Source organism: Neovison vison, chromosome 5 (assembly GCF_020171115.1).
Source record: "Neovison vison isolate M4711 chromosome 5, ASM_NN_V1, whole genome shotgun sequence".
In the NCBI taxonomy this organism is placed as follows: domain Eukaryota; kingdom Metazoa; phylum Chordata; class Mammalia; order Carnivora; family Mustelidae; genus Neogale; species Neogale vison.
Window position 1 is genome coordinate 166531037 of NC_058095.1, and position 19401 is coordinate 166550437.

At 63.9% G+C, this 19401-nt stretch overlaps 1 protein-coding gene across 3 annotated transcripts; it reads right to left on the reverse strand.

Moving 5' to 3' along the window:
• Positions 1 to 867: 867 nt before the first annotated feature.
• On the reverse strand, positions 868 to 18778 carry GRTP1 (growth hormone regulated TBC protein 1). 3 transcript variants are annotated; one of them, XM_044250162.1, is made up of 8 exons: positions 18638 to 18778; positions 18257 to 18408; positions 12927 to 13085; positions 10424 to 10548; positions 8565 to 8661; positions 3522 to 3694; positions 3235 to 3420; positions 868 to 1207 (listed from the first exon to the last, which is right to left on the reverse strand). In XM_044250162.1, exons 1-8 carry the CDS (start codon positions 18673 to 18675, stop codon positions 1121 to 1123), a joined length of 1017 nt encoding a protein of 338 aa, XP_044106097.1. In that variant the 5' UTR covers positions 18676 to 18778; the 3' UTR covers positions 868 to 1120. The 3 variants fall into 3 exon arrangements, with proteins under 3 accessions (XP_044106097.1, XP_044106096.1, XP_044106098.1); XM_044250161.1 differs by having other exon boundaries at positions 868 to 1210; XM_044250163.1 differs by lacking the exons at positions 18257 to 18408; positions 18638 to 18778 and adding an exon at positions 13227 to 13373 and having other exon boundaries at positions 868 to 1210; positions 12927 to 13104.
• Between the last annotated feature and the right edge of the window lie 623 nt (positions 18779 to 19401).

Sequence of the window (19401 nt, forward strand, 5' to 3'; positions counted from 1 at the left end):
AGCAAAGACCTGTGCCCTCCAGGGATTCGTGGACCTTGCCGGTGGAGACGGAGGCTGACGCCGGCCTTCTGCCAAGCAGCCTTGGGACCGCAGCGTCGCGGAGCAGCGCCCACACGTGCACCCAGGGCCTGCCCCAGAGCGGCTTCCTGGGAGGGGGTCGGGGCCACGCAGCTGCTGTGTGTCCGGCCTTGCAGGGCAGCTGTGCCCACCGCACGCTGGCGAGCCCGCACCGGACTGTGCCACAGGGGCAGCCTCCGGGACTCCACAGACCCCGGTCACCTGCCCTAGCCACCACGTCCTCCCTACGAGAGCATCTCTGCATGCAGTTTGGTCCCAGTGCAGTGTCCTCTGTGACACCAGGGAAGCACCGGGCCTCTGCTGTGGCTGCGCTGGGAGCGAGGACAGCCAGGCCCTTGCCATGGCACAGCCGCCATCGCTCAGTGCCTCGGCTGCACTTCCTGTTAGGGGTGACCCGCAGCCGCAGGGGTGCTGACAGGTACCCCCTGTCCCGTGCGGGGCTCTCTCCGCAGCCAGAGCCAGTGCCGCCGTCGGGGCCAGGGAGAAAGGGGTCTTCTCCAGGGACCCGGGGTGACCGAGGCTGCAGCTGGCACTCGGGCCCAAGGCAGCCGTCCGCCGTCCCCAAGGCTGACCTCCTTCCGTCTGCTTTCTTCACGGGACGCGCTAACTCCAGAAGCCGTTTTGAGCAATCTCCCCTGTACAGCGGTCACATGCTGTGTGCACAGACCTCGGGTACCGCTCGCTGCGCGCCCAGGGAGGGAACAGAGCATTCCGCGCTAGTGATGCCACCCATGGTTTGCGGCCTGTTTCCGCGTTCGGTCAGCCGGCGAGCTGACAGTCACACACTCACAGTGTTGCCACAGTTTATTACAAATCTTACGTCTCACGTTTCATGGATGAACGTCTCAAGTAAAAATAGTTTTAGAAATTTAGGACGCCGTGGGCCGTAACTGAGTTACAGAAGGACGTTACGCCAAGTCCTTCTTTTAATAAAGTCCCAAGTGTAGAGACCTCGAGTGTTCACGGCACTAAAGAAGGGAAGCAGCAAAAGCGGGCGGGCTCCGGGAACGGGGCCTCGCGGTGGCCGCGGGCAGGGCCCCAGTCAGCCCTGGGCCAGCAGCCTGGCCCGGCAGCTCGCGCGCAGCCTGCTGATGGTGGCCGTGGACAGGCTCCCAGGCTCGGAGAAGATCTTCTGGAACAGAGATGGGATCCGTTTAAGAAACCGGTTCAGCACATCCCACCCACCCAGGTAAGGGCTTGCCAGCGGCGGTGGGGGGCCTCAGCCCTGCTGCTGTGCTGTGCGGGGGAGGGGCGCTCGTGCGGACCCTTGAACCCCGAGGGCCCGGGGCAGTTCCAAGCCTGCCTGACTGAGCCCGTGGGGAGCAGAGGGCCAGGCCGTCACACCCTTTATGCTCCGTAATTATTTCTGCGGTTACGGCTGAGAAGTTCAGTTACAAACTAGACCACACGTAAGGCTACATTAAAAAGGTTTTTTTAAAGAAATTTCAGAATTTCTCCCACATGTGCGCGTTCAGCCGGCCCTAAGGTCTGGGTGGAGTGTTGCGTTCTAACTGGCCACGTTCCCAAAGGGGTCAGGTGCGTCCTCTGCCGGGCGCCAGGACGTCGGCGTGGAGCGGTTTCCACACCAGGATGGCCGCCCTGAGCCCATGCGAGGTCACCACTTTATTCCCCAGAACATTCCAGATGTCCCTGTGCGGACGGACACATGAGCTGCAGTTACCGTGCGGACGTGCTTTAATGCAGAAACGCACGTTCGACTCCCTGTCCCAGGGCCGTGTCCCCCGCGACACCCTTCGAAGCGGTGCGTCTGCGCTCTGTGAGGCCGCACGGCGGTGTCGTGTCCCTGGGAGCACACTGGGGGAGCAGGCCCCACTGCCTCCGGCGCGTCCGCACTGCGCTCGGGCAGCTCTGGGAATGCCCGCGCTACTGCTCCGGAGCAGGTGTGTGAATGTGTGTGTGTGTGTGTGTGTATTCGCCTAGAGTCCCACACGGAGATGACCCCACGCGCACACGGGGGGCTGCTGGGTGGGTGCAGGGGTGATGGCTAGAGGCCCCCCAGCCGTCACACGTGTTAAGGGGGACACCATCTCAAACAGAAAGGCCCGGCGCCCTTCAGGACAGCGTTGCGGCTCCTTTGAACTCCTGGACACGAGATCGCGGACTCGTTCCCAGACGCCTGCCCCTGCCCTCTGCTGCTTGGCTGCCCCCAACGCTGGCACCAAAGGGCTTGCAACACTGAGAATCCCTTCTGGACCACGCATCCGGTCCCACGTGACCAGCCTCGCCGTGAGTCGGCTGCCATCCTGTTCCCCATCCGTACCCCACCACTCAGAAAACACTATAGCCCCTGGTGACCAGGGTCCCCGGCACAGCAGCCACATGCAGCTCATCCCACGTCCTCGGGGCCGGCCTGAGCGGGGGCCCCCATCCTCCGAGCCCTTGGGCAGAGACCCCAGCTGCTCCCCAGCTCTGTGCAGGGGCCCCGGGGCTGCCTGACTCCACACGGTGTGCAAGCAGCATCCTCGATTCCAGGGTGTTCCGCCTGCAGAAGGCCACCCTACGCGAGCAGCCAGTGCCCCAAGCGGAGCTAGCGGCTTGCTCCCTCCTGGGCGGTGGGCAGAACCCCCTGGCCCCTGGCCTTCCCAGCACCCTCCGCCACCCCCCCTGCACCGGTGATCCTTTCGGGTAGGAAAGTGGAAACCCCAAATTTGCCTTTCCCAGTCTCCCTCCGCAGCCTCCTGGAAGGCCTGTCAGTCCTTTGAGCTCCGGCTTCACTCACTCAGCAGATGAGTGGTCTACACGGCCGTACCGGATCCAGGACCCTGTTGAGGGCACTGCCCTTCGAGGAGGACAGCCAACAGACTGTGCGACCCCAGTGGGGCTAAGGACAGCCATCCAGAACCAGAGACACCAGCAGCAAGGGAAGGGCTCTAAGAGGACAGCGGATCAGAAGGCACTGTGCTCCGACCCCAGGGAACCTGGACCGGCCCAACGGGGATCCCAGCCGCCCTGGAGCCCATCATGGGGCTTGCAGCCCAGCAGGAGTGGCAGCCATTGTCGTGGGTCTCCGGGAGGACGTGGGTCTACAAGGTCTGAGGGGCCAACAGAGGCAGAGGCCCAGAGGGGCCAGGGCTGGGCAGAAGGGCTCTCCCCTAGACTACCGGGCCGTGGAGCGGAGCCCGCCCAGACACTTGCCTGCATGAAGGTGTGGCACTCGGTCACAAAACTGCCCCTGGTGATGGCCTTGAACCTCTCGCAGATGTCCACCATGCTGGTCCCTTCCAAAATAAAGGCCTGATGCTGCTTGATCAGGGTCAGGGCCACTCGGAAGATAATCTTGGATCCTTCGTTAAACAAACAGTCCCAGATCCGGAGCACAGTCTGCAGAGAAACACGCGGCATGTCATGGGGCGGGGTGGGGCGGGGATGGGGGGGGGCAACCGAGGCAGCCCCGGTCCTAGCAAGGCACATGCTGCGCTCACCTCCACGGGCAGGATGTCCACAAACAGGCAGATGAACCAGCGCGACACCACCAGGGGCCACAGGACGCCGTGCCCGTCCATCAGGGCTGCCACCGCTGGCAGCTTGGTCCTCACCAGCTCTCCCAGGACCTCCTGGTCTGTCTTCAGGCCCAGCATGGCGGGACTGTAGTAATCTGCCACACGGACGAGAGATGAAACCCAGGCACTGTGTCCCTGACCCCCTCTCCGCTGGGAGGGAAAGCGGAGCGTTCCAGGGAGCCTCTGCGGCAAGACGCCGGGAGCCCTGGAGCGGCTCCCAGAGCAGCCCCTCCGGGCTGTGGGATCTCCCCGCAGCGTGTTCACAGCAGTGGTTCCCACAACCCCCACACGGAGGACGCAAGTCCGTGTCTGCCCCCAGGGGAGCGGGGAAGAGAGGTGCACTGTGCACACAGTGGGTTACCTCCCAGCCTTAGGAAGGGGACCCCGACACCTGCTACCATGTGGGCGAACCACGAGGACCCTGTGCTCAGCAAACATGTCTCACGGGAAGTCGGACCCGGCCGCCGGGGCCCGCCCACCTGCTGCCCAGCTAGAGGCGGCTGTGGGGCACAGGGGCAGGCCTGGGGCCACGGCACCCTTGGGGACAGTGCAACAGGGAGCCCCTTCCCGGGAGCCAGGGCAGCCGTGGTCCAGGCCGCCTCGCAGAGGACAAGACTGTGGTCACAGACGTCTATACATGGAGCCCGGCGGGCCTGTCCCGCACAGTCAGGCCTCCGTGCTGTCTGCACACTCGAGGGCCCGGGACCGTACATTTCCCAGAATTCTAGAAGGAGCCCTCTGACCACAGGAGGACAGCGTGAGGTCTACAGTCTGTCCTGTTCATTCCCAAGGAGAACCGACGGCTTGATGTTGGAGACATTCCTTGGTGGCCACAGGAGCCCAGGAAGCAGGACACGTGCCGGGGATTTCCGCCGTCCCCGGGCCCGGGCACCTGTGGCCGCGAGACGGAACCTCACCTCCCAGCGCACGTCTTCCCGGGACGCGCCCGCCCTTCCTAGCTCGTCAAGCGACAGGTTCTATTTTAATGCTTAGTTTTACTATTGCAATTCAGGGAGTCATCTACGTAGTGAAATACGGAAACGTGGCACTGTGCCAGTTTCTGGTCAGGCTGCCCCTGCGCCCCGTGGCCGTTCACCGTGGCGAAGGAACGAGACCGTCATTAACCGGCCCGGTGAAAACAGGGTCCCTACGAAACGGACACGATGCCACATCCCGTGACGGATCTTCAGAGCCAGGAAGACGCTGGAAATGATTTCACAGACGCCAAGTCGGTGACAAAGCACCAGGCATCCTCAGGTCTCCCTGCCCCGTCCTCCTCTTGCGTCGGGCTGAGCACCACCCCGGCCCCCCCGGCGTAGACGACCACAGTCTCTGTTGTCCCTTCCAGTGTCCTGCTCGCGACCCAGTTCTCTGCGCCACATCCCGAGGGAGCCGGGGTTAAGCCCTGGACAGGTAAGAGGGTTTGCTCAGCTCCCAGCACGGTGGCCTCATTCCCGGCCCCAGAGAGGCTTACAGCAGCCTCCAAAAATAGAGCCGCAGAACACGTGCCCAGACGGCCACGGGCCCAGGCCAGTCACCAGGGCAGGAGCGCCTAGACCCTCCCTCGTCCCCGCATTGTGCTGGGATGCGAAGGCAGACCCTGTGCCTCTGGCCCGTCTACGCAGAAGACCCGACTCTCAGTGAAGCCAGGAACAGAGGAGCCTCCTATGTGGACCGAAATCGGGCCCCGCGCCAGGCTGTCCCGGGAGCGGACGCTTCTGCAAACGGCCTCATGGCCACGTCGTCGGCGCACGGGAGGGCTGAGCCGGGGGTGGGGGGCGCCCAGACGGGAAAGAGCCGTGGGACAACGGCTGAGGAGCGGGCGGCCGAGCCGGGTCCGAGCAGGCAGAATCAAATTCCAAAACCCGTGCTCTCCGGCCTGCGGGCAGGGGGCACAGCCCACAAGGTGCAGCCGGGACTTGGGACGCAGGCCTGCCCCTCTGCTCCCCGGGACCCCTGAGCCTCCCCATCGCGCTGCCCGGGTCCACCCCGGGGCCACCTCGCTTGCGCTGGGCTACGAACCACCCGTTGCCTGTGCCTGCAGGGGCAACAGCTGCCACCCGCTGCTCAGGAGGCCACCACCCCGCCACAGCGCTCTCCCCGCCTTCCCGAGGTCACAGCGCCATCAGCACCCGGGAGCTGCAGGCCCAGGAGGCCTCCACCTGTCCCCTCCTCCTCCCACTGGATGTCTGGGTTTCGGTGGTGACGACCCAGAAGAGGCCGCCCGCGTCCCCGTGGCTGGCATGAGCAGCCAGGTCTGGGCGTGCAGGGCCCAGCTGAGCGCACAGACACCTCGCGCTGGCGTCCCAGAACACGACTCCTACCCTACGCCAATTCCGAAACTGGGGTGCCACTGGCCCAGGGCGCTGGCCGCTGGTGGCTGAGGCTCTGCCGTCCGCGTCGGGCCCACCCTGTGCTTGCCAGAGACCCCGGCCAGCCACGCGGACCCCTGTGTTGCCAACGGACGGATTTCTAGGGAGCTGCTTCTGCTGAAGCGCAGGAGGTCTTCACGCGCGGTTTCAGGGGCACAGACGCTCTCCCCCAGGCTGCAGCTCCTCCTCCGGCATATGACGTCTCATGTCAAAATCGGTTCTTTGTTTTCAAGGAACTGAGATTATCGATCACATCTTCTGCAGAATTTCGTGCAAGAACTTCGCTCGTGCTCCGCATCGTGAAGCCACTGTACGTCTATGTTCTCAGGTCCAAGTTTGCTTCTCCACATACGTCCTGAGTTCACCCGGAATAGAAATACGGGTCTAACCTTGTTTCCTTCCAGGCAGACGGCTGTCACACGAAGCTGCTGACGGCCTGTCTTTCCCCACTGACCCGTCTCCCGTACCGGCTCCCACAGGCCTGCGCATGGGCAGACCCGTTTCTGCCTCGGCACCGTGCCGTCCACCGCCGACCGGACCCCGCAGTGTTCCCACAATCACAGCATCTGGACGCGTGCCCGGGGCTCCTTCCAGCCTGGGTGGCTTCACGCTGCGCTCAAGCTTTTCAGTTAGGCCTTCCTGCATCCGAGACCCCGTAGCCCGTCAGGATCCGGGCTGCCGCTCTGCCCGCTGTGTGCGTGCACGAGGTCAGCCGGCACGGGGCGAGGTGGTGCAGGCCCCGCGTCGGGAGCAGACGGGCGTTTCTTCCTCTATTTTCTGCAAAACCGATGAAGAAATGATCCGCTCCTCTGAGGTCTGATGCGACGGTGGGTGTCTGCCCGAGGTTCTCCCAGACGTTCTCGGCCGTCCGTCAGCTCTGTGAGGCGTGTTCCCGCAGTTCTCCATCCTTCCTCTTCGTTTTATTCACACTCTCTTGGAGTTCTTAATCCCAAACTCCAGCTCTCTCTTCATTTCTAAGTATCTCGCTCACTTTTTCTGGGCCAGTCCTGCCTGTTCTGTTTTTCCAAAAAAACAGCTTTCGGGTCTGCTGACCTTTCCGACGGCTCCTGTTCCGTGTTGCCGGTCCTCACTGTGGTCCGCGTGTGCGCGCGTGTGCGTGTGCGCCCCAAGAGCCCACGCGGCGCAGCACCTGCCTGCAGGGAGGACGGGCCCGCGCAGCACGGGCCGAGGTTCTAGTCTGTCCTCGCCGCCACCTCAACTGCTCGCGGGACGCTGGCGTTGGAGCCGCCCGGCTTGTTTGGCCCAAGCGCCACGCCTCCTGTCCCCTTCCGTCCTGGCCATTCTATTTGGATATTTTGGTTTTGAATCAAGACCTGTGCAAACTGCGGTTTGGTCCGGTGGCACCTTGTGATGGTAGGAAATGACCTCACGGGCTGACAGAAGGTCCGCCTCCTCCTGTTCTCCAAGCTGGTGCTTGTCACCTCCTGACACCTGCTCTGCTCTCCTGGGACGCACCGAGCCAGGGCGGGCCTTTCACGCTCCCTTCCCAGACGAGCCCAGGCCCCCAGAGCAACGCTGGGACGCGGCGGGTTCTCCACAAACCTGTGCAGACACAAACATGCCTCACGTGCCTCATGTCTGTCACCACAGCACCGGGTGTCCTGCCGCAGCTTCCACGCTGTTCCTGCCCCCACAGCGCAGGCCCCCACAATGAAGCCGGGACGTCCAGGGCTCGTGCCTTCCTCGAAGGTGACCCATCACGGAAGGTCACCGGCACGGGTGCTGGTACCCCGTGGACGGCGGCACAGGAGCCAGAGGAGGCCCCATCTGGAGGCTTCCTTCCTGTCCCGAAACCACTCTGGTTCACGCTTCCCTAAGACACGGGCCAAGGTCTGACAACCATGGGGTGGAGGCCTCGTGTCCTCATCCATAAAATGAATTCGCTCACCGGGCCGTGTGGCACAGCTGTCCTGGCACCGACACATGCTGTGTGCCACGGGGCAGAAGCCACAGCGCCCACCGACACATGGTTGGCCCACTCTGCCAGGGGGATGCCAGTCCACAGCCCGGCCCCACGGGAGGCTGTGCGCGGTCCTGACCCCCATCACGGCCGCGGAGGGCACAGGTCCTGCCCCACCTGCCACAGCGCGCCACAGCGAGCTCCATCTACACCGCGCACCGCCAAAACCACTGGTGTTTATTAGCGAGGAAACTCACGATTCACCAATAATTAAAATAGTTAAAATTAGTTAATAAAGAGAAAAGTAGAAACGTGAGAAAAGAACGATTTCCACCTCGGTAACAGCAGCAGTGCTGCGGACTCTTGAGGACGGGTCACGACACTGGGACCAAGTCTGCACGGGGCCAGGCGGCCTCTCCCGCATGCCGCGGCACCCGCACGGGGGTCCACATGCTCCCCACGATGGTTCAGGCGAGGAACCGGGGCCAGGCCCGCGACACTGAGGATTCCGGCTCCGAGACGCAGCGCGCAGAAGCCGCACCAGGTCCCCCCGGTGCTCGTTTTCCCCGTAAGCCCACCCCGCTCCCGGACGGCCCCTCCGAGCCAGCGCGGCCGCCGTGAGGGCAGCGGGCCCCGGTCGGGGCGGGCCTGTGGCAGGAGCAGTCCACGTACCCGGCAGTATCCTTCCCACGAGAGCATCCAACAGCCAGAAGGCCTCTTCCTCACTCTTGGTGACAAGGATCAGGTATCCGGCTACAAAATTCATGCCCTGAAGGGAGAAGAGGACGCCTGAGCCCCTCGAGGCTCCGGGACCTTCAGCTGCTCACCACGAGCTGCCTATCCCTCCCTCGCCCCGAAACCTGCGCCAGCCCGGGGTGGCCTTCTGGTGACACACTGGGCACAAGAGGCAGGAACAGCGCTCGGTGTCAGGGGGCTCCTGGCGACTTGGCCTGGAAGCCTGCGGTCTCTCCACCTGCCGTCCACCTCGGGACACCGGCTCACAACGGGGTCCTATGACGGTCAGACACGTGGCTACATCAGACAGGAAACCAGACCCGGAACCGAGTCTCCCCCAAACCATGAGGAACATGGCCTGACACGTGGTGCGGACACATTCTGTAGCAGGGAGGGGGACGTCATGGGGCCCACCGCGGACGGCGTCTGTGCGACAGCCGTTCAGACCCACCCCCCGCGACCCCCTCCACCGTCTCCACGTTCTCGAAAACGCATGTCCCTCTCCGGTCACGGGGGACCAGTCAGCTTCTCCGACTTCTCACAGCCAGCGAGAGGAGTGTGGACCTACACACCCCACACGGGAGAGGCCACACGACGTGGGAGGCCCACGTCAGGGACCACCAGGGGCCGGGGGCCGGGAGCAGCCCTCCGCAGGCCTCCGAGGGACCCCGCCCACCACCCACTCCGACCGCTTCCTGCACACCCCGACCTGGCGGCCTGCGAGCTCTGGCCTCACCCACGCTCAGCCCAGCGGCTCAGAGTCTGGAGCCGTTTCTAAAAACCGCAAGAGCAGAGGCCAGACTGTGGACGGGTGGTTTCCTGACCGCGAGGTCTCCACAGCCCCTCCAGGCCGGTCCTCGTCCAGGACCCTAAGTGAAGATGGTGAGAAGAGCCCAGCTGGGCCTCCTCCCCAGCGGCATCGCCTACAGCAAGGGCCAGAGGCTCGGAACGGCGCACACCTCTGCCGCGGCTTCTGCGAAAGGCCCCGCCCCGCCCCCGCCCGAGCCTCGCCCATGGCTGTCCACTATCCAACCGCCCGAGGCAGACTTCCCACCGGGGAATCCGGCATGACCAGGACACCACAGAGGCCGGAGCTCGGGAAGCAGGAAGCCGCACCACCCCTCCAAGCCCGGAGGCCGCGGGCACCGTGTGTCGGCTGACAACGGGCCGCTCACACGCCCCAGCAGCACAGGCCTATGCGGGAAGGCCCACGTGTCCCCCCACAGGCCCTTGGGCCCTTCTCTCGTTCCCTCCCCACGCCCCGGGCAGAGAGATGTCTCAGAGGAAGGATGGGTCCACACGTGGCCTGCTGCTTCCTGCACAGATCCGCACGACGTGTCGGCCACCGACAGGTAACGAGGCCAGCTGGTACCTGCGGCCGCGGGGAAGACCGGGGAGAGCAGGCGCCAGAAGTGACGTGGAAAGGTCTCCCACCTCGTCATGTGCACGCGCGCACACACATGCACACGCACGCACACGCACGCTACACGTGTGCATGCAGACGCAAGCGTGTATACACACACCCAGAGGCATGCGCCCATGCACACTCCCTGCACCGAGGCCGGGACGTCCGCTCACATGAGGAACTTCCCGTCTGCTCCCAGCCTCACCGCTCCCTCCCGTCGGCACCAGAAGAAATCCCGAACCGACGCGGTACAGATTCCACCGGCACAGCCTGCGTCGGGGGCTCTGCTGCCCGGAGCTCAGGAGGGGGACTGGGCACTCAGCCGTCCCAGGAGAATGTCCCTGCTGCGAACTGCGGCCTTCCCTGCCGGCACGTGTTTCCCGGCGCTCACCTGGCAATAGCCCACAGCTTGGTTGTGGCGCCCATAGGCCAGCAGCACGTTGTACAGGGTGTTCTGTAAGCAGGGGTCTGCGCTCTTCCGGAACTTGACGTTGTCCGGGAAGGTCCTGTTCATATCTACAGGGAAATTCACGACACAGAATCATCCCGAGGGCAGAGAGAGAACACTGGCCCGTGATGGACAAAGCAGTCGCTGTGTCTACCCACGACGAGGCCTAAACCCCTGTCTGGCAACCCTGACCGCCCTTCGTGGAGTCAGGACAGAAGACAAAGGTGCCGGCGGGGTCCCCTTCCCTGTCCAGCCGCAGCCCCGCAGCCCAGGAGGCCCCAACAGCACATTCTCCCCGAGGGCGCTGGTCCCGCCGCCCCCAACATCCCCCCCAGCCGGGGGGCGCTCAACTCCAGGACCCCAGGTGCCAGGTGAGCTCCGCTCACAGCCCTGGAATATCCTCCCTATCCTGCCCACCGAGCAGCCCTAACAGAGCTGAAGGACGCCAGTGAACACAGAGGACAGACCCCTCGCATGCCCCGGCCGGCCTTCTGCCCCCGCGCCGGACGGCCCGTGTAGACCCGACACCTGCCCCTGGGTGTCAGCCCTGACACGGCTGGGAGGGAGCGGGTTCGTGTCTTTCTCCCACGTGGCATGAGGGCGCACTGGCTGCATCGCCGGAGCGGACAGAGACACGCCGGGCCCTCGGCCCCCTGCTGCGCCATCGAAGGCACCCGGAGCCTCGGCTTGTGCCAGTGTCCCCACCACAGACGGACAGGGCCGCCGTCCCCGCCCGCGGCGCCCGAACGGGAGGCCTGCTCGTCCGAGCCCAGCCCTGAGTGCCCGGTGCACGGTGCTCCCCGTGGCGTGTTTGTCTCCAGAGAAGCTTCTGCTCCAGAATTCCGAACGTTCCGGAGCGAGCATCCCCAGGACCGGGTCTTTCACTAACCCGGACTCTGCAGTGACCCGCTGTGCGGGCTCTTCGACACTGCTCTCCACTGGGAGCTTGTCCGCGGTTGAGACCTTTCTCTTCCCATCCCGGGAGGAGGCGCGGAAGGGGCGGTCCGGCTGCGCTCGGGCGCCGCGGGAGAGCTCCAGCCTCCGGTCCCTCCGAACGACCGCAGGACCCCGCAGTCCCGCTTCCGGGCCGACCCCCGAAGAACAGGAAGCGGGTGCCCTGGGTCAACGGTGCCTGGCGGCCGACCGGCACGAGCAGGCGGCGACCGGAGCGCCCGTCACCGGGCCCGGAACGGGCTCTGTCCCGACCACGGCACTCAGCCCTGAGAAGGAAGGACTCCCTGACACGGGCGACCCCGACGCCCCGGCCGAGCCCAGCAAGCCCGACCCCGCGGTGCCGCTCCCGCCTGTGTCCGTCAGTCCGCTGGGACAGAAGGGCGGGGCCGGGCCGGCGGAGAAGTCGCTGCTGCTTAACGGGGGCGGAGTTTCAGCTGGGGAAGAGGGGACGGTGAAGTCTGTGACGTACACTTTATGGAAAAAAATTTTTATCCAAAAATGCCGGCACTAAACAGAGCCTTTAAATTCTCTTTTCAATCCGACAGCAGCAGCATTCTGTTGTATCTGACACCGCGCCCTCCCGTGGACCCCAGGCCTCCCCCAACGTGAGGCAGCCCGGAGGCCCCTCCTGCCCCAGGCTCTGGTATGGGGGCTGCCTTGAGGGCTAAGGGACCCCCTTTCTTGGGCTGGGCACACAGCCCAACCTTACTCCACCAGGGCGCCTCACCTCTCAGCACATTCGAGTAACTGGGTTTTAAAAAATCATTTTGTGGGGCGCCTGCGTGGCTCAGTCGATGAAGCCTGTGCCTTCGGCTTAGATCACGGTCTCAGAGTCCTGGGATGGAGCCCCGCATCAGGCTCCCTGTCTGGCGGGGAGCCTGCTCCCCCCTCCCCACCCTGCACCCCCACTCATGTGTGCATACTCTCTCTGAAATAAATAAAAATTAGAAAGATTTGGTGTTCAAGTTTGTATCTCCCAAAAACAAAGTCAGAAAGGCAGAGACACGCCCTCAAAATCTAATTATTCAGTTTAGATTGTCTGGGGCACTCTGCACGTTTACAAACTGGTGTGCCACTGAGAAATCTGGGGACCCATCAGCTCCCAGACGAGGACGGGAGTATGACACAGGGGCGGGCCGCCACGGCGGACGTCAGCACTGTGTCTAAGCCCAAGGGCACTGCCGTCAGCACAAATCCCTCAAGCGATTACGATTACGGCCCATTCCTGACTGCTGGCTCAGCAGCCACGCCCCCCCTTCCAGCTCCCCACGGAAGAAACCTGGTCCTGCCCTCGCCCCGGTCCCTACCTGCTGCAGTTTGCAGAAGCAAGGGAAACCACTGTTCTCCCCCTGGGAATGCTTAAGCTTTGGTTTTCCTTCAGAAAAATAAAATTTCCACTTCAAAGCAGGACGTGCCTCTTGAACAATATTTCCTCTGGAACATGACTGTCCTGGGGGGCTGCCCACCCCACACCCCTGCCTGGGCGGCTCACCTGTCCTGATGGCCTCCTCCAGCCTGTCGTTGTGCTCACCCTGGAGCAGGCGCTGGTAATAGCCGGGGTTCTGGTCCATCTGGGCCTGGGCTCCACTCACCCCCAACCAGACGCGGGCCCGGTGCTCGAGGGGGACGCCTTTCCGGATATAGCGCTTCACTGAAACGGAAAGAAGAGGCTGCATGGGGGACAGGTGCGTGCTGTCTGGGCTCCGAAACCACGCAGAGCCCGTTGAGCCAAGAATGCTCACTTCTCCGCGCGTGCAACAGGAGAAGACGGGGACACACACGTGGCACAGACCCCACTGGCTGTCCCACGCTGTAACAGGCAGGGAGGTGATGCAGGCAGCTCCTGGGGCTCCCCCCTCACCAGCACGGACAGTGCCAGACGCTGCAGGCCAGGCCCCAAGCTCCAGGTCAGGGCCATGCAGGCCAGGATCCACACATGGGAGGGGACACCTGGAAAACCGGAGGGACAGAGGCCACGCTGAGTGAAGGGACAGAGGCCAGGAGAGGCCCTTGCTGGATGGAGAGCAGGAAGCAGAGCATCAAGGGTCAGAGAGAGGCTGTGTGCGGGGATGGCAGCTCAGGGACATGGTCCAGCCCTGGGGTGACTGGGAAACGGGACCGAGGTCAAATGGTGGCTCGGGAAAGCACGAGCGTGAGCCAGAGCAAGGGAGGAGGCCCGGCAGGTTTCGGGGCCGGGGTCTGCATGGCCCCACTGGGTTGGGGGTTTCAGCGGCAGCGGCCACGGCCCTCCGTCCTACACCTGCTCTGTGTAAGCGCACAACTGGTTGGAGGAGTATTTTTGCTGATAAATATGTGAAAAAGTAATCACTCATTTCCTAACGGCCAGAGAAACACAAGAAAGGAAGCCAAAGCCGGGAGCTACCCGAATGAATCCCCCATTTCCCAGGCAGGTGGGAAGACCTGTGGCACTCACAGTGACCGGCGGCATCACCTTACGCTTTTAATGATCTTAGCTTAACCCTCCAAACAGCTCACCTTCAAAGGGAACACTCCAAGCATCGTTTTCCCCTCCTGGTGTGTTTTAAGCACCTTAAGTATTCTTAAAAAAGAAACGCACTTGAAAATATATACATTTTTTGAAAAAGACTTTAAGAAAAACCAAAAGGTCCTACAATGAAAGAAGCTCCACCGTCCACTGTGGGAAGAACAACACCGGGGGCGCTCGCCGCACGCCCCGGGAAGCATCGCGGAGGAACGCCGGCTCCCGGAGGACGGCCCGCGGCGCCTCCTGGCGGAGCGCGGCCACGGCCGGGGACAGAGGGACACTGCTCAGGGAAAGCCCAAGGCCACCAGAAGCCCCCTCCGCCGCCAAGGCAGCAGCCTCTAAGCCGGGATCCTCTCCGGGCGTGGGACCAGGACAGCGGACGCGCGGGCCATGAGCGCACGAGGGGGTCTGGCGGGGCGTCACCCCGGCTCCTACCGAAGGAGCGGCCCTCACCCGGCTGCCCTGCTGGGGGGCGCGGCCCACAGTGGGGGGACCCCAAAAGGGAAAGACAAACCACTGGAACTTTAAACCTGATGTACCAGTTTGACCTGGTTCCGAAAGTCCCGGGGAAAGACAAGGGAACCTCCCCTCGAGGGGAAGCCCGAGTCCCTACCCGAGTTCGAGGTAACACCGCCCGCGTGGGGCTGGTGGAAACACAGACACGGAGGGCAACAGAGGACACGAAACCCAGAACCGGCTCCGCACAAGCTTTCTGACAAAGTTGCGAAGCGATGTCCTGCAGGCCAAAAGGCCTTTTGCACAAGGCGGCAGGTGACATGCGCAGCTTGAGAAGGCGGGAGGAGGCTGGGCTGGTGGCCACGGCGGGAAGGCTGTGGCTTCCCACACGGTCCGTGCCGTTGCCAGCAGCCCTGCTCTGGGGTTTACAACACTGGCCGGTCGCCTCCCGCGACGACCGCCCGCCACACCCAGGCACAGCCCATGGTCACCGGACCCGGAATGTTCCTCGGCGACACCCAACCACCGCCAGCAGACCCAGCACTGGGGACGCCGCACCGAAGCAGCACGAGGCAGGAGCCAGCCTCGGAGGCCCCGGAGGGACGGGCAGCAGGAGGGGACTGTTCTCAGTCTTGCTGGGAGGGACACAGGGCTCTGTGCGTTTGTCTAAACTCACAGAAGTGTGAACAGGTAAGAGTGATTCTCCCTGCAAATTAAAACTTTTTTTAAATAGAAGAAAAGCAAGTGCAAAATGCGTGAACCCCTTCCTGGAGTGGGACACTGGGCTCTGGAGGGACCTGCCACCCCGTCCGGCCAGGACGTCAAGGGCTCGGAGCTGTTGCAACAGTTTCCAAGGACAAAAGTTTCCGCTACTTTTGCTGCTTGTTCTCTGGAGTCACACTGTTTCTTCAGCAGAAAATGAAACTAGCTTCCCTGCGCCCAGAGCCTGACCTTTCCCGGAGGGGCTCACCCATCCCTGACCTCGGGGAGTGCGGGCAGCGCCTCTTTAAAGAAGGTGCAGCAAATCCCTGTGTTCTTTGGTATTTCCTTTGAAAGTCTGTTTTTGCAATTTAATTCTAACTTAGATGGTGCGGATTCTCTAAGCCACTAGGAAAAAGATGGAAAGCAGAATGCCCGGCACTTGGGCCCAGGGACGTGGGCCGGAGCAGGAGCAAAGGACGCCTCAGGCCGGGCTGAGCTTGCCCAACTGCGCATTCCTAGGCAGAGCGGGAAGAAGGGGTCTCAGGGTCCCCAGTGGATATCTGCTCCACACGGAACGAACACTGAGGACAAAGCAGACCTTCATCGCGTCCGTCGCATCCAGGAATGTGCAGTCAAGCCGGAAGTCCGGGCTGCCCTCCGCAGACCTGCCTGACACCAAGATCCAGAGGTCACCGTGTTACTGGTGACCCGAAGACTGTCGTCCGGATGAAAGTCGTCCAAAACGGCACCCCACGGCAGGACGGCGAAACAAAACTCGGTCCCAGGACGGGACCAAGGTGGGTGTGCAGGGGAAGCCAGGGGGGCTCTGAAACAGCTCCCGGGCTGCGAACGGGCCCCTGCCGGTCCCCTCACGTCGCCGCCTCCCCGGGACGCCACATGCCCGACAACACTGCCATCGGCCTGGAGCCGGTGGGCGAACTGGAGTCACGGTCGGAAGGACCCGCGCTCCTGCCCCTGCCCGACAGCTCCCACCCGCACACCCAGCGCCAGCCTCGACCCCAGCGCGACGGAACTGCGTGGCCACACGCCTCGCACAGGCCCGTGCCCCGCTTCCCGACGACGGCAGGCCGCGGACCGCCCGCCAGGGCCCAGGCGGCAGGCGCATCAGGACCCCGACATTCCTGCGTCCGGACCTGCGGCGCGGCTCACCCTCCTCAGCACCATCCCACGCTAACGGCATTGAGCCAAAGAAACAGGAAAGCAAAAATGAAGTATTTCAGTAAAACCAACTTCCATCCTTAAAGCCGACGGTACCAGTGCTGAAAGAGAGCAGCAGCAAAAACGAGACAAAACCTTTGAACCACGAGAGAAGGACGAGCATCTGGAAGGTTCCGCGCCTGGCTGCTCTCACTCCTGCTCCAGCGGGAGAGAACAGACGCTGGAAAACAGACACGGGACACAGAGCGTGGCTTCGGGAGGCCACGCAGACCATCAGCGGGCCCACCTCGTTCAAAGGGAAGGACGCGACTCGCTAGAACCAAACGATAAAACCAAAGATCAGGAGACGAAGGTGCGAGTGCGCTTCACGTGAGAACACAGGCTCCCGCACACACCCCTGACAGTGAGGGCGCGGACCGCGGCCGAGGTCAGCCCTGAGAGCCAGCCGTGGCAGCCGGGAGGCCTTCTCTTGCATGAAGGCCAACGGCCGTGCGGCTGTCGGCACGCGTGTGCGCGCACCGGGCTCCTGCGGAGACACAGCGCCGTCCTGACCACTGCCTCCGCCTCACGCGACGGTCTGGGCCTGGACAGGAGCTCAGGGTCACTTTACACCTTTCACTGCACGCTTTACCCCATCCATAAATTGTGTGTACTTCATACCCTTGTACGTTTTTGAAGGACAAAAGACCAGTCAACTTTCAAGAACAAATAAAGAAGAAAACAAAAGCAGATACGCTCTGGAAACATAGTAACACGGGGGACAGTCGGGGGTGGCCGTTCTGGCCCCTGGAGGACGCACACAGTGCAGGGGCCTCCAGGATCGGCAGGGCCACAGGGACCAGCCCAAGCCCCACCCCCCCAGCACGCACCCCCTGCCAGCCCTCCGGGAACGAGGCCAGCTTACCTCAGTGCTTACCAAACCCTCCCCATGGGTGACAGCCAGGAGGGGGCCCAGCAGGGGGGAGCGTGTTGGTGGAAGCCCCACGTCAAGCAAGAGCCTCCCTCCCCCACGACCGCCACCCCCCCCCCAAGATCAAAGTCCCTCTGCTAACCCTCCTGTTCACCCGGCCCATGCACCCGGACCACTCTGGGCCCTATTCACTAATCCCTTTACAAGCAGAAATGGTTCTTGTCACCCCCTTGCTTAAAAACCCTTTTACAGGTGTCCTCTCTAGGCTGGTCATGTGACTGAACCCTGGTTCCAAGTCCAGCACGCCCACATTCCATCCCGGTTCTGGTCACACGGCTCTGGCCCAGCAGCTGCCCTCAGCCCTCATCCCTTCTCTGTCACAAAGTCCTATTTCAGAAGGTCCCTTATCTGAACTCCGGGAAGCACACACCTACCAATGCCCTCGGCGCCGGCCGGCCGGCAGGTCCCACCCGGCCCTTCTCTGCAGCCTGGGGAAGCCGGCAGACAAACGCTTCTTCCTTCATTCCTTCAACAAATTCTGAAGCTATTACAGAGACCCGGCCCCGCCTGACTCCCGCAGGGACAACCGAAGCAGACAGGCCCCAGCCACAGGCCCGAGAGGGAAGGCCTTCGGGGCTGTGTGGTTAACAGGAAGGACCGGCCATCCCAGATAGGAGCTTGGGAGGGCCTCCCGGAGGTGGCATCCTGGTCAAAGCCTGGAGGAGGGGAGAAGCCCAGAGAGGCAAGCGCAGGCCAGGGATTCCTGGGGGGAACAGGTGGCAGCAGCAGCCCTGGAATGAGGTGGGCTTCGCCCTCAGGGGAGCCGGGAGGGAAGGCTTCCCTGTGGGTACGGGCCAAGGGAGAACCGCTCGCTCCCTGGAGAGCAGGACCGCGGTTTTCTTGCCAGCCAGCCCCCACCCCAGATCGGGTCCCGGTTTGGAAGGCCGGCCGGGTCCCCACCTCGGGGGAGGGACGGACGGGTCTCCTGCGCCTTCCCAGAGCACGCTCGAGCGAGGTCGCGGCTGTGCGCCCGGGGGAGCGCTCGGGAAGCCGGCCGGGCCCCACTCACCTGTGCCGCTTCTCTGGACGCGGCCCCTCCCCTTCAGAAGTTTAGACCATTTTAAGGCTCTTCTGGTGAGCACCACCAGGTAGGCGGAAGCGAACTCCTCATAAGCGGCGTCATCGAAGTCCTCGGGCCTCTCAAACCCGTAAGGGTCCACCCTGCGGCCCCAGGAGGAAAGGAACCCGTGAGCCCCAGACAAAGTTTCGCGGGCACGTGCGCCCCGTGGCCCTGCCCAGGGTCCCCGCGGGACGAGGCCGCCAGCGCGCGTGGGGCCGGGGGACGAGCGCAGCGGGGAGACCCCGGCCCCACACCCCCCGCCCCCCAAACCCCGGGTGCCCATCCCGCACCCGACGCTGGGCGAGGCGCGTCCGGCCCCCCCGCACCCACCTGGGGACCCGGTCCTGGGCGCGCCTCGCGGACTCCATGCCGGGAGGGCGGGGAGGGGGCGCCCAGGAGCGCAGGAACCGCGGGGTCGGCGCAGGGGGCCGAGGCCTCCTCCCGGGACCGGAGCGCGTGTCCTTCCGCCGGGCCGCGGGCGCGGGAGGCGGAGCGGTGGGCGGGGCCCAAAGGATGAGCCGGGGGAGGGGCGGCGAGGGAGGGGCGGCCAGGGAGGGGCGGGGGCGGGGCTGCACCTGCTCCTGCGGCCCCGGCGGAGGGCGGTGTCCGGAGCTGCGGGAGCCGGGAGCGTGGGAGGGGTTAGGCCTGGAGGGAGGGGTGCGGGGTGGGAGGCTGGGGGCGGGATCAAGGCTCCTTGGGGGCGGGGCGGGGTTCGGGGTGGACGCTGGGGCGGGGTGCGTTGTGGGGGAGCCTCTGGGGCAGGAATGCCGTCTGTTGGGAGCACGAGGCGGGGTGGGGGGGAAGGGGGGGATAGTGTAGGCGGGGGGGGGGGGCGCCTGGACGCCAGATGGGGTGTGGGGAAGCACCCGGGAGCGGGATGGGGTGTGGGGGGCACCCAGGGGGAGGGATGGGGTGCTTGGCGGGGGGCGGGGCTGGGTGTGGGATGGGGTGCACGCCCACCTGCAGGCTGGGTGGGCCATCAGGAGTCCCCGTCACTCCCTTTAGGAATCCAGTTGGATGTCTCAGAGATACCCCCAAACGGCCCTGCAGGGCAGGTCCAAAGCTCAGCGTTCTGACCTGCGACCCATGTTTTA